Genomic DNA, 15,409 nt, shown 5'->3' with positions numbered 1-15,409 from the left:
TTTTTTCATTTAGGCTGTAACGCAACAAAATATGGAATAAGTCAAGGGGTATGAATACTTTCTGAAGGCACGGTAGTTAATTATTGTAGCCTTGGTGAGTAACCCCCACACATCAGACTTTGCCATATAATCCACCCACCCACCCCATCCCTGTCCTTGTCACGATCGAATGGTCCCTGTATAGGATCGCTTAATTATTACATTAGACAAAACCCTGCTAGTCCCAGCGGTGAAAAGGTGACGTTGACACAGTGTGTGTGGTTACGGTTCATTTCGCCATTGACAGGAATAGGTATATCAGTTTGGCCTGTTAACAAACACAGGCTGACCCAAATATAGGGTCTACCTAAGGTTGCCGTTTTTTGGGGTAATGTGCTATGTAGGCCTTACAAAATTATGCAAGCACTTGACTGTGCAGATAATGGGGTAAACATGGCAGTTTGGTAATACGGGACAGTTGGTGATCAGTAAATAGGTACATTATTTCGGCTTGTTTTCAGCTATTTGTTCAGCGTTAGTTGATTGCAATGTACTACTGACTGACTGAGGGTGTGTGTGTGTGCGTGTGCGTATGTGCGCATGCGTGTGCGCACAGTGAGATGCACTGAGCTGTCTATTGTAATGGGGGTGTTGATGTTGTGCTGACTCACAAGACTCATGAGATGCACTGAGCTGTCTATTATAATGGGGGTGTTGATGTTGTGCTGACTCACACCGACTCATTATGAGATGCACTGAGCTGTCTATTGCAATGTGGGTGTTGATGTTGTGTTGACTCACACTGACTCATTATGAGATGCACTGAGCTGTCTATTGTAATGGGGGTGTTGATGTTGTGCTGACTCACACCGACTCATTATGAGATGCACTGAGCTGTCTATTGTAATGGGGGTGTTGATGTTGTGTTGACACACACCGACTCATTATGAGAGCTCTCCTTGGCATTCATGGCGTTTCTGTTGTTTCAACAGTGACTGTATCATACATGACCTGCTGACTTGTCTTGAGACCAGATCTGAGCTAATGGAGTTAGTTAGCTTCGGATTTGATAATAGCACTTCCAGGTCCATTTGCTGATTAATAATATAACTTTTTTAGCAATTTTGTTTTATTAAGTTGTTTGTTTCAGTGGTTTAACATAAATCACAGAGGTTCCACAGGTCCAGTACATTTCCAGCCTGTATATCTCTCTGATATATTTTGTGCTGTTTGTTTTGCTTAACAGTGAACTTTCCAACTAGCATTATCAGGACCGCTGGTTTCCCAACTCTACTGCTGGGAAGTAACACACCCCCTGGGGGAGTCACCACCGGAACCCCTCCCACAGAATGTGCTAAGCCTAGAGAGGATAAAAGCTAAGGTTGGAGAGTGAAGGCACTATCACAGACCCAAAATCAGTGGTGGAGATGTGGGTCGGCAACTTGCTGTGTCAGGCCGCTCTGGTTGTAGCCCTCTCCTTACCTACCTTATCTGATGGAGCTGCTCTACAAGTGTTGTCAGCTCCTAACCTGCTTCGTGTTGGCAGTAATGAGAACATCTTTGTGGAGTCTCAAGACCATACAGGAGGTCCCCTGAATGTTAAGATCATGGTGAAAAACCACCCTACGCAGAGCAAAGAGCTGGTCTCTAAATTAGTGGTTCTGGATCAAGCAAACAGCTTTCAGGCTATGACACAACTGGTCATCCCAGAGGGGGACCACTTTGTGGATGACCCCAAGCAGAAGCAGTATGTGGTCCTGCAGGCCCAGTTCCCTGACCGCCTCCTGGAGAAGGTTGTCCTGGTCTCCTTCCAGTCTGGATACATCTTCATCCAGACTGACAAGACCATTTACACACCGGCCAGCCCCGTCTACTACAGAGTGTTCTCTATGACTCCTGGCCTGGAGCCTCTGACCAGGGAGATATTTGAGGACAAAGAAGTTGCCAAGAACAAAGAGATCGCAGTCTCTGTGGAGATCATGACTCCTGAAAACATCACCATCTTCAGGGAGATCGTCAACCCAGATAAGGGAGTCAAATCTGGACAGTTCATTCTCCCTGCGATCGTCAGTTTCGGGACATGGCATGTGGTCACGAGGTTCCAAAGCACTCCTCAGATGACCTTCTCATCTGACTTTGAGGTCAAGGAGTATGTTCTGCCCAGCTTCGAAGTTAGTCTGACCCCAGGTAAAGCCTTCTTCTACATCGACGACAAAGACTTGACCGTTGACATCACTGCCAGGTATCTATATGGTAAGGAAGTGACAGGGACAGGCTATGTGGTGTTTGGTGTCATCACAACAGAGAATGAAAAAAAGAGCTTCCCCGCCTCTCTGCAGAGAGTAGAGATCAGAGAAGGTAAAGGAGTGGCTTGTCTGAAAAAGGAACACATCACACAGACTTTCGAAAACATCCATAATCTGGTCAAACAATCCATATTTGTATCAGTCAGCGTGTTAACAGAGGGTGGGGGTGAGATGGTAGAGGCAGAGAAGAGAGGGATCCAGATCGTCACTTCGCCATACACCATCCTCTTCAAGAGAACTCCCAAATACTTCAAACCTGGCATGCCCTTTGATGTCTCGGTTTACATTACGAATCCCGACAACTCTCCAGCCAATGGAGTGGAGATTGAGGTGGCTCCAGATAATGCTAAAGGGGTGACCAGGGCTAATGGCTTTGCCAAAGTTACAATTAACACCATGGCATCAGCCAAAGAGCTGCCAATCACTGTGAAGACCAAGGTCCGGGGTATCCTCCACACCAGACAGGCGGAGGCCACCATGAAGGCTCTCCCCTACAGGACTTCCACCGGGAACTTCCTCCATGTTGGGGTTGACTCTAATGAGCTGAAAATAGGAGACCCCATTAAGATCAATCTGAACCTGGGACCCCTCACCATACAAAACCATGACCTTACATACATGTTCCTGAGTAGAGGTCAGCTGGTGAAAGTGGGCAGATTCAGAAGACAGGGCAATGCGCTGGTGACACTGTCAGTGCCCGTCTCCAAGGAAATGCTTCCGTCGTTCCGCATCATAGCGTATTACCATGTGGGAACAGATGACCTGGTGGCAGACTCTGTCTGGGTTGACGTCAAGGTCTCTTGCATGGGCTCGCTGAAAGTGACGTCGACCAGGCCCAAGGCATTCTATGAGCCTCGTAAGGCTTTCAGTCTGACCATCACTGGAGACCCGGGAGCTAAAGTAGGACTGGTGGCTGTTGACAAGGGAGTCTACGTTCTCAACAACAAACACCGTCTCACACAGACCAAGATCTGGGACACCATAGAGAAGCATGATACAGGATGTACAGCTGGAGGGGGAGCAGACAATATGGGGGTGTTCTACGATGCTGGTCTGGTATTTGAGACCAACACCGCTAAAGGGACTGGGATCAGAACAGACCCCAGCTGTCCTGTTAGTTCCAGGCGGAGACGAGCAGTGACAATCAGTGACGTCATCACTACTATGGCCAGTAAGTACAATGGTCTGGCCAAGGAGTGTTGTGTGGACGGGATGAGGGACAACACCATGATGTACACCTGTGACAGACGGGCCCAGTACATCATAGATGGGGATGTCTGCATCCAAGCCTTCCTCGTCTGCTGCAATGAGATGGCCACAAAAAAGGATGAATTCAAACAGGATGCACTGCTGCTCTCACGCAGTGAAGAGGAGGATGATGATGCTTTCATGCGGTCTGAAGACATTGTGTCTCGTAGTCAGTTCCCTGAGAGCTGGATGTGGGAAGATACCAATCTTCCTGAATGCACCGCCCAAGATAAGCACTGCGAGACCACGTCTATAACAAAGAACAACTTCCTGAAAGATTCCATCACAACCTGGCAGATAACAGCCATCAGCCTGTCTAAAACTCATAGCATCTGTGTGGCAGATCCGTTTGAGATGATAGTTCTAAAGGATTTCTTTATTGACCTAAAGCTGCCCTACTCAGCTGTCCGCAACGAACAGCTGGAGGTCAAAGCAATCCTCCACAACTACAGCGAAGACCCCATCACTGTGCGTGTTGAGCTGATGGAGAATGGCGAGGTGTGCAGCTCGGCAAGCAAGAAGGGTAAGTACAGGCAGGAAGTGAACATGGACGCCATGTCCACCCGGGTTGTCCCCTATGTCATCATCCCTATGAAGCTGGGCCTGCACTCCATTGAGGTCAAGGCATCAGTGAAAAACTCTGGCAGCAATGACGGTGTGAAGAGGGACCTGCGCGTTGTGGCTGAGGGAGTGCTGGTCAAGAAGGAAAACAACGTACACCTGAACCCGGTTAAACATGGTGGTGTGCAGACGGCACACATACCCAGTGGAGTGCCTCGGAACCAGGTGCCAAACTCTGATGCTGACACACTGATCAGTGTGACAGGTGGAGAGCAGACCAGTGTGCTGGTGGAGCAGGCCATCAGTGGAGACTCTCTGGGCAATCTGATAGTTCAGCCAGTCGGATGTGGGGAACAGAACATGATCTACATGACCCTGCCTGTCATTGCTACACACTACTTGGACAACACCAAAAAGTGGGAGGATATTGGCCTGGACAGAAGGAACACAGCCATCAAGTACATCAACATTGGTTACCAACGTGAGCTGGCCTACCGTAAAGAAGATGGCTCCTACGCTGCCTGGATCCACACAAAGAGCAGCACCTGGCTGACAGCGTATGTAGTCAAGGTGTTTGCCATGTCCAGTACATTGATCAGTGTTCAGGAAAATGTGCTATGTAGTGCTGTCAAGTGGCTGATCTTGAACACACAACAGCCAGACGGCATCTTCAATGAGTTTGCTCCTGTCTACCACTCAGAGATGACGGGTAACGTGAGGGGTTCGGACAGTGATGCATCTATGACAGCCTTTGTTCTCATCGCCATGCAGGAAGCAAGCTCACTGTGTGAGAAGTCTGTCAACAGCCTACCAGGCAGTATGGATAAGGCAGTAGTGTACCTCGAGAAGCGTCTTCCGCACCTCACAAACCCCTATGCTGTAGCTATGACTTCCTATGCTCTGGCCAATGCAGGGAAACTCAAAAAGGAGACCCTACTGAAGTTTGCCTCTCCACAGCTGGACCACTGGCCAGTCCCAGGTGGTCACCAGTACACGCTGGAGGCCACTTCGTATGCCCTGCTTGCCCTGGTCAAGGTGAAGGCCTTCGAAGAGGCCGGCCCAATAGTCAGGTGGCTTAACAATCAGAAGAAAGTGGGAGGGGGATACGGATCCACACAGTCCACCATCATGGTGTTCCAGGCTGTGGCTGAGTATTGGAGCAACGTGAAGGACCTGAAAGACATTGACTTGAACATCAACCTAGAGGTGGCCGGCAGGGCATCAGTTACCAAGTGGTCCATCAACAACAAGAACCAGTTCCACACTCGTACAGACAAGGTCAACTCCATAGACAAGGACTTGACAGTAAAAGCCTCAGGAAATGGTGAGGCGACCTTGTCGGTGGTGACACTGTACTATGCCCTGCCAGAAGAGAAGGCCAGTGACTGTGAAAACTTTAACCTCTATGTCCTCCTCACTAAGATGGACAAAACAAGCCACGAGGATGCCATGGAGTCGTTTATGCTCACTGTTGAGGTGTTGTATCGTAACTCAGAGAGAGATGCGACCATGTCTATCCTGGACATCGGCTTGCTGACCGGCTTCATCGTAGACATAGGTGATCTGAAAAGGTTGTCCAAGGGGAGGGAGCGCTACATAGAGAAGTTTGAGATGGACAAAGTTCTGTCTGAAAGAGGATCTCTCATTCTCTATTTGGACAAGGTGTCCCATAAGTTAGCAGACAGAATATCCTTCAAGATTCACAGAGTACAGGAAGTAGGAGTTCTACAGCCTGCTGCCATCTCTGTATACGAATACTACAACCAAAAGCACTGTGTCAAGTTCTACCACCCACAGAGGGAGGGTGGAACTCTGAGCAGACTGTGTCTTGGAGACGTGTGCACGTGTGCTGAAGAGAGCTGCAGTATGCAGAAGAAAGATGAGCCTGATGTCAACCGCATAGACAAAGCCTGCGGAGCGGGACTGGATTATGTTTACAAAGCTACGGTGGTGCACTCTAAGCTGACGACACACGCAGATACATACACCATGAAGATCGATGACGTCGTCAAGCCAGGTACTGATGAGGTAATAGCGGGAAGGAATCGTGACTTCATGGGACTATCTTACTGTAGAGAGGCTCTGGGTCTAAAGCAGGGGAAAACATACATGATTATGGGGAAGTCTGAAGACCTGCACAGAGTGGAGGAAAATGGACTGTTGCAGTACAAGTATGTCCTAGGAGAACAGACATGGATAGAGTACTGGCCCTCACAACAAGAGTGCACGTCCAGAGACTACAGAATAGTCTGTCTGGGCATCGATGAGTTCATTAACCAGATCACAACGTTCGGCTGCCCTGTTTAGTTTCTCTTCTTGTTTTGTTAAATTTACATTTGTGTAACATTTCAATCCAGGTTGCATGCCCTGTCATAACTCATTGTAACCTTGAGAGTGTATGACGATGAGTTTGACCACTTTGAATATATTCTGAAGCTGACCCGTAAATGATGTACACTGTGCACAATAAAGCTGTTTGGGAAATAAAATGAAAAAAAGTTAACCTATGATGATGACGACTGCAAATGGCACACTTACACTTCCATTTATATGTGCCATTTGCAGTCATCATCGTCATAGATTACTATGCCATAGCTACATTTTCTATGCCTTTATTTTAGCACTAAAATTATCCCTGCCTGCTATAATAAGCATGAAAGAAATGCATAAAAAAAACGTTGTCTCATTCCTTTGTGTGCGTACCACCAGTCATTTTGTGGATTTAATTGTTTATTGGTTTTAAACACCAATCAAAGACTACTTCAGTTTAAAGTTGAGTGGGATGATAACTGTTTTTGTTCTCATTCTGGTCCATATGGTAAATCAGTACTATGCATCTTTCAACACTTCATCATTGTTTTTACCAAATGCGATCAGGATTAGCAAACATTTTCTCCTGCCCCATACGTTACTCAGCAAATAAGATGCCCTGTATACAAGTCAGTCAGGGTAATAGACACTTTGATCACTGCTTTTACCGATGTGGAGACTTGTTTATAGAAACAAGATGATTTATAATCAGGGGTTAATTTATTATGAGCAAGGTTTTTACATTAGGGGTACAGACAAAGGACACTGACCCTTAACAGGAGGAAGTGTGTCTCTGTGATTGACGGGAGATGTGCAGTATGTATTTTAGTAGAAAACAGTTGTAGTGGGATCGCACGCACACACACACACACACACACACACACACACACACACATGGACACGCACACACACACTGATGCGGAACCTTTCATGTAAGCCTTGGGGATGACACAGCCGGAGTGTTTGAAGGACATTGCAGTCTCAATCAGTGAAGATTAAAGACAAAAATATCAATAATCACCCCACATTAACCATAGCCCAACATCCTCACTTCCTGAACCCAGATGACAAAGCCTGGTGCTAACATGCGTCCTTTGTCCTGATCTTGTCAACATTCTGATTGTGTCCACATTTTTTGACAGGTGTAGACAATCAAAATACACATTGTGAACTAATTGTAATCAGATCTTTCTGACCACATCCGGAGGTAGTCAGGCAGGCAGGCATTTAATTTGTATTTATTTTATTTAACATTTACATAACTAGGCAAGTCAGTTAAGAACCAATTCTTATTTACAATGACAGCCTACACTGCATTGTATCTTACAAGTGTACAGATCTGGTTGGTGAAACAATTTAACTCATCATTATAGCCAAAGTAAAATGATTGACTAAGGATGACATTATTTTGAAACAATACCTCTCTTTAATACATGGAAGGACTAGGAAATATCGGCACAATGCTGAGAGAATGGACAGATAACACATTTTAATACCATTTAATATTTTAACAAACCTAACGCAATGGTCAATCTAAGTGCAGGCAATAGTGCTATAAGTTCAAGGTCCCTCACTGGCCAATCAGAACGTGCTCCAAGGCGAAATATGTAGTTGCTTCAGGTTGTATATTTACAGTTTTTTATGTATTGCCTTGGAATCAACTCCAATTCCAATGTTAGTCCATTGTAGTTTGTTAAATGGCTTACAGAAACGAAATAACAAACTATAGACCTATCCCATCTTTGCTAAATAGGCTAACTTGAACCCATTTGCAGTCCACATTGTTCTAAATAATTGCATGGCCTCAATCTCATTCACACTGATATAGGGGCTAGGCCTAGTGTAAATTGCGTTATGGCGGAGCATGGACATGCCAAACATTGTCAATAGGCAAGATTAAATTCATTATTGATAAGGCCTAAAAAGAGAACAAATAATTATAATCAAATTCTAAACAAAAGGAAACAAATGGTTTTAAATAGGAAAATGGTATGTTTGAATCAATGTTATTGTTTTGAGTTTGGACACACCTACTCATTCAAGGGTTTTTCTTTATTTGTACTATTTTCTACATTGTAGAATAATAGTGAAGACATCAAAACTATGAAATAACACATATGGAATCATGTAGTAAGCAAAAAAGTTTCAAACAAAACCAAATATAATTTATATTTGAGATTCTTCAAAGTAGCCACCATTTGCCTTGATGACAGCTTTGCACGCTCTTGGCATTCTCTCAACCAGCTTCACCTGGAATGCATTTCAAATAACAGGTGTGCCTTGTTAAAAGTTAATTTGTGGAATTTATTTCCTTCATTATGCATTTGAGCCAATCAGGTGTGTTGTGATCAGGTAGGGTTGGTATACAGAAGATAGCCCTATTTGGAAAAATAACAAGTCAATATTATGGAAGAACAGTTCAAATAAGCAAAGAGAAACGACAGTCCATCATTACTTTAAGACATGAAGGTCAGTCAATCCGGAAAATGTCAAGAACTTCGTGTTGTCGCAAAAACCATCAAGCCCTATGATGAAACTGGCTCTCATGAAGACCGCCACAGGAAAGGAAGACCCAGAGTTACCTCTGCTGCAGAGGATAAGTTCATTAGAGTTACCAGGCTCCAAAAATCCAGCCCAAATAGTTCAACACATCTCAACATTAACTGTTCAGTGGAGACTGCGGGAATCAGGCCTTTATGGCCGAATTGCTGCAAAGAAACCACTACTAAAGGACACCAGTAAGAAGAAGAGACTTGCTTGGGCCAAGAAACATGAGCAATGGACAGACCAAATTTGAGATTTTTGGTTCCAACCACCGTGTCTTTGTGAGACGCAGAGTAGGTGAACTGATGATCTGTGCATGTATGGTTACCACCGTGAAGAATGGAGGAGGTGTGATGGTGTGGGGGTGCTTTGTTGGTGACACTGTCAGTGATATATTTAGAATTCAAGGCACACTTAACCAGCGTGGCTACCACAGCATTCCGCAGCGATAGACCATCCCATCTGTTTTGCGCTTTGTGGGACTATCATTTGTTTTTCAATAGGACAATGACCCAACACACCTCCAGGCAGTGTAAGGGCTATTTGACGAAGAAGGAGAGTGATGGAGTGCTGCATCAGATGACCTGGACTCCACAATCACCCGACCTTGTTACGCAGGGTGGAGCAGGTGAATCCAAGTGCAGACTCAGACGAGGAGACAAGTGCAAGGTAACCGAGGTATTTATTGAAAAGTGTGGGGGGGGGGGGGGTGCAGGCCAGGGGGAGCTCGGGCAGGGAAGCAGGTCCAAAGCGGAATCCAAGGAAGCAGTAGGGCGGGGGTCCAGGGAAGCAGGACTGACGAGACGAGGGACTGACAACAGGGACCAGAGTCAGAGCGGACGGAATGAGCAGAGACTACAATCTGGCACTGTGGAAGTGGCAGGGCTGAGTATTTGTAGAGGTCTTGATTATGGAACAGGTTGCAGCTGGTGGGGATCTGCTCTGACTCCAGCACACCTGTCTCCACTCACACAATCAGATACACCCACACAGAGAGATGAATGGAGAGAGCAATGGGGGAGTGGCAGAAGGTTAGGGAGACACAGGATAAGAAGTAGAGGGCGTGGCAGGGGCAGATGTAACATACCTCAACCCAATTGAGATGGTTTGGGATGAGTTGGACCGCAGGGTGAAGGAAAAGCAGACAACAAGTGCTCAGCATATGTGTGAACTCCTTCAAGATTGTTGGAAAAGCATTCCATGTGAAGCTGGTTGAGAGAATTCCAAAAGTGTACGAATCAATATATTTAGATATTTTTTAAACACTTTACTTTTTAAACACGTTACTATACGATTCCATGTGTGTTATTTCATAGTTTTGATGTCTTCACTATTAATCTACAATGTAGAAAAAAAGTAAAAAATAAAGACAAACCCTTAAATGAGTAAGTGGGTCCAAACTTATGACTTGTACTGTATGTCTAATTAAATATTAAATTCAGCATAATTTCAACCACCCAGTATACACTGAGCATACCAAACATTAGGAACACCTTCCTAATGTTGGGTTGCACCCTCCCATTTTGCCCTCAAAACAGCCTCAGTTTGTTGGAGCATGGACTCTACAAGGTGTCGAAAGAGTTCCAAAGGAATGCTGGCCCATGTTGACTCCAATGTTTTCCACAGTTGTGTCAAGTTGTCTGGATATCCTTTGGGTGGTGGACTATTCTTGATACACACAGGAAACTGTTGAGCGTGAAAAACCCAGCAGCGTTGCAACTCTTGACACAAAATGGTGCACCTGGCACCTTCTACCATACCCTGTTAAAAAGGCACTTAAATCTTTGGTCTTGCCCATTCACCTTCTGAATGGCACACCTAAACAATCCATGTCTCCATTGTCTCAAGGCTTAAAAATCCTTCTTCAACCTGTCCCCTCCTCTTCATCTACATTGACTTAAGTGGATTTAACAAGTGATAAGAGATCATAGCTTTCACGTGGTCAGTCTATGTCATGGGAAGAGCAGGTGTTCTTAATGTCTTGTATACGCAGTGTATAATGAATATAGAATGAAAACCATTTTTATTTTTCTATGTGTAATCTTCAACGCAATTTCTACGTATACATTGTTCTGATGATTATGTTGAAATTAGATTGATGGAACAACCTGTTTGTCAGGTTAAGTAAATGTATTTAATGTATTTAAGCTTATTCTCATTTCAATGTTTACAACACTGGTTGAAATGAGATGAAAACAGTACCGTTTGATGACCTTTTGTTTTCATCCAATGTATTTCCCACACTGATTCCATGTCACAATACATTGACAAATTACACTAAAACAATGATGATTCAACCTGTGTGTGCCCAGGTGAGAAGGTCCAGGGGGTCAATCTTATGTGGTTTAGGAGATAGAAGGTACTTCCAGTTGTGTTGAAATACCTGGCATCAGAGTTGAATATGAGAGAAACAGCATGCCTGCTCACTTTTCAAGTGCTCAACTCTGAGGAAGTACATTTCCTTTGCTGCTCAACTGGAAAAGTAACTTGTGTCAAATATACTGCAAGCCTTGACCACCACTTCTATCACGACTATGATCACTTCCTGTCCCTTTGCTAAGTTTAGCCTCCCAGGGGTGGGCAATTCCAGTCCTCGTGGGACTGATTGGTGTCACAGTTTTGCCCCTGCCCCAGCTAACACACCTGACTCCAATAATCACCTAATCATGATCTTCAGTTTAGAATGCAATATGATTAATCAGCTGTGTTTGCTGGGGATGGTAAAAAAGTGTGACACTAATCAGGCCCTCAAGGACTGGAGTTTAACCTGACCCAGTAAGGTGAGCAGCAGGGCAGTGTGGGTAACCAGAAGTGGGTGTCACGCTTTGATTCGATTTTTTTATATTTTTTAATCAGACCAAATAGGAGATAACTCAGAGGCCACTCCCCTACTCCTTCAAACTTTCCAGGGTCCCAGAGCAGCTGCTCTTACTATGATCCGAGAGGTGGGAGTCATTTATATAATCATTTTTCGATGGAGGATAAATTAAGAATGGTAAGATTTAGTGCTGGTCTAGAAACATGAACTGAGCAGGCCACAGGTAGGAAGATTAAATTATACAGTAACATATTGTCTTGAAAATTTAATTTATTTTGTTTAAAAACCGAGGGTAATTGAAAGTTCACACCCAGAAAGGTTTTTCAAACCATTTGAAAAATGTTTAAACTACTGGATCATATGGTGTCAACATTCAAACCAGGTTATTTTTCAATTTAAGCGCTAAAGTTGGGTGGGTGGTGGTGGTGATATGAAAAACAACTTGTACAAGATAAAAGTAGTGTGTTACAGAGCTGCCTTGCATAACCCAGTGGAAAATAAGACACTACAGGTGCAACCCAGACAGCTGTGCAGGGAGTCCGCCTGTACTACTCCACTGAATTATAACCCTTGTACCGAGGGCCTGATTTAGCTAGCCAATAATAACACAGGCTTGTGCTATGGAGGAGCCCCTTTCTACTTTACATGTATCTGGCCATCATATTCTTTCCTTTATTTGAAGGCATCCAAGAGGCAGTGCTACAGCAGCACATTACTACTGTAGCCATAGAAATAGAATGACTAGAACATTACACTTATGGGTGCACTTAACAGTATCTCAATGATTGTACTCTGCTACTGAAGATGCAATGGGATTAATAGGGAATTACTAGAATGAGAAGTCCGTCAGACAGCATTTTGACAGCACACTCATGAGTACACTCTATGAGGTAATTATATTTCTATGACTGTAGATGTCAAGCCTAGTCCTGCTCCCTCCCTCCGGCGCTCGACGTCTCCGGGTCGACTAACCACCAGTCCTGGCAACCCACATTGCGCACACCTGCTCCCCATCACTAAGCACACCTGAACTTCATCAACACCCTGATTAATCTCCCTTCATTTAGCCCTCACCTACTTGAGTCATCAGGTAGTATTGGTTCTGTTTTCATTTCCAGACGCTGCTCTTGTTTTATTACGCTCTATGTTCATTATTATTAAACTCACGATCTGCACCTGCTTCCTTTCTGCGTCGTCGTTACAGTAGCCTGCTACTAATGTGCAGTGAAATATAGTTGATACCCAGCTATCCCTGCGAACTGAAAATAACCAACACCCTGCAAGCTGGCAAAATTGAAGCCTGAGGCTGTGCTGAGCTAACGGCTGGGGATGTCGTAAACCATGTCCACTGTCAGCGTCGAAATTAAGAGACAAACAGATCCAGCAAATCAAGGCTGTGTCACCGGCCGAATCCGAGACGTGAATGCCTTGGTATAACCATGGTATATGGTGCAGTGAGTCAGTGACAACATCGAGCCGGGCTCCACAAGGGGGCTTAGCCCCCTCAGTTGAAACCTGTGCCACCTCAGTTTACATTTTCTGTATCTATATAAAAATAGCAACAACAAATCCAATGATTGAGTTGTCACTCAATTGCGTGCGGTATCTGTTTGTGTGTAGGGGGGGGGCACGGGGGGGTTAGGTATGACGCTGCTCATCTAGGGTAGGCTATGTGAATAGTGGGATACACCTCCGCCTGTAATATTTGATTTTGATTTATAAAGACTGGGTCAAGTTTACAGTTCAAGCTGCTTCACTCAACTCTGCCTCACGCCCCACCACTACAGAGGCCGCCGCCAAGCCCAGCAGTGATGATGCTTCCCGAGCTCCAGCTAGCCTTCCATTAGTACCGCCAAGATAATGGCTCCACAGCCTGCTCCACCTACAACTGTTCCAGATGATCTTGGAACAGAGGAGCCAGCCCAGGTTAGCCTATAGAATCCTACCCTAGCTGCAGGTTTTCTGTTCAAAAATGTTGTTTTAGTAGCAACTGGTTCATAGGAAGAGAGTGGCTGGAATACTCGGTTACTGCAGATGCGTCACTTCTTGGTCAAAAGCACTCAATTGTCTCAGCATTTGAATTTAAATGTTTATTGTGGTATAGCGTGATATAAGTAGAATTCAGCATAATTTCAATGCAAGAACCCAAATGGGTATAGCTACATATGGGTATGTTTCATCATAGAAATAGACAAATAAAAGTAGAATGTAGGCTATTGCTTTTTGTGGTTGTAAATGGAACTGTATGTATTGGAAACGTGTTTATAGCAGGCCTGCATTGCTTAATTGATTACGATCTAATTTGTCTCCCTGCAAGGAGCCACCATTAGAAGACTGCAATGTCCTATGGAGGGACTCCATACCCTGGCAGAACGCCATGACCAGGCATTCGATACATTGCTGGAGTAATTCTGCAGATTCCCTACTTGGCAGCGGGTCACACCCGTAATCTCCCAGCCTAACCCAGTGTCCCGAGAACCCTGCTTACCTCCAGCTATGCTGGAGATTCAGGAACCTGCCGGGCTTTTCTCTCCCTGTGCTTCATCATTTTCGAGCTGCAGCCTTCTTCGTTCCCCTCAGACGGATCAAGGATAGCGTACATCATAACGCTGATGTCCGGGAGGGCACTCGCCTGGACCACAACGGTGTGGGAGTAACAGTCCGTGTCTGCCTTAGTCTGGAAGAGTTTGTGGCGGAAGTTTGGAGGGTTTTTGATTCTCCGTTGTCCGGGAGAGAGGCTGCTCGTAAACTACTCCAGCAGTACTCTGGTGGGCCATACGGAGAACTTTTCCTCTCCCCTTATTCGCGTCCCTTTCCATGCCATGTTGCTGTCGGGGAGCCAGTCGAAATCTCTCTGGGTTCTCATCGACTGGGCATCCACACTCAGCCCCTCTCCACTCCCATGGATGTTAAAGCGCTGGACGAATGCTCTATAGGCCGGGTCACTCACAACACCACTCCCATTAACCTACGAGTATCAGGGAACCAAAGCGAGGCAATCCAATTTATGCTGATTAAGTTTCCTCAGGTTCCCGTGGTATTGAGATTCTTGAGGCTCCAGCGACACAATCCCATCATGGGCTGGAGCCTGTTCTGCCACACCCATTGTCTGAAGTCAGCGATACGCCATCCCATCTGGTTTGCGCTTGTGGGACTATAATTTGTTTTTCAACAGGACAATGACCCAACACACCTCCAGGCAGTGTAAGGGCTATTTGGCCAAGAAGGAGAGTGATAGAGAGCTGCATCAGGTGACCTGGCCTCCACAGTCACCCATCCTCAATCCAATTGAGATGGCTTGGGATGAGTTGGACCTCGGAGTGAAGGAAAAGCATCCAACAAGTGCTCCGCATATGTAGGAACTCATTCAAGACTGTTGGACAATCATTCCAGGTGAAACTGGTTGAGAGAATGCCAAGAGTGTGCAATGCTGTCATCAAGGCAAAGGCTGGCTACTTGGAAGAATATAAAATACATTTTGATTTGTTTAGCACTTTTTTTGGTTTCAACATGATTCCATATGTGTTATTTCATAATTTTGATGTCTTCAATATTATTCTACAATGTAGACAATAGTACAAATAAAGAAAAACCCTTGAATAAGTAGCTGTGTCCAAACATTTGACTGGTACTGTATCTATAA

At 45.1% G+C, this 15,409-nt stretch overlaps 1 protein-coding gene across 1 annotated transcript; it reads left to right on the top strand.

Annotated features, from left to right (window-relative positions):
* Positions 1-1,380: 1,380 nt before the first annotated feature.
* On the top strand, positions 1,381-6,780 carry LOC110517348 (complement C3-like). The gene has a single exon (XM_021595453.3). The coding sequence runs from the start codon at positions 1,407-1,409 to the stop codon at positions 6,399-6,401; it is 4,995 nt and encodes a 1,664-aa protein (XP_021451128.2). The 5' UTR covers positions 1,381-1,406; the 3' UTR covers positions 6,402-6,780.
* Positions 6,781-15,409: the final 8,629 nt, after the last annotated feature.

This window comes from Oncorhynchus mykiss, chromosome 3 (assembly GCF_057628025.1).
Source record: "Oncorhynchus mykiss isolate SJ-2025 chromosome 3, ASM5762802v1, whole genome shotgun sequence".
Classification (NCBI taxonomy): Eukaryota; Metazoa; Chordata; class Actinopteri; order Salmoniformes; family Salmonidae; genus Oncorhynchus; species Oncorhynchus mykiss.
The sequence above is the reverse complement of the archived record's forward strand: the minus strand, read 5'-3'. Positions and strand labels throughout refer to the sequence as shown.

Bases quoted from the DNA above. Each gene is read 5' to 3' on its own strand.
- LOC110517348 (XM_021595453.3), top strand. From the start codon at position 1,407: ATGTGGGTCGGCAACTTGCTGTGTCAGGCCGCTCTGGTTGTAGCCCTC.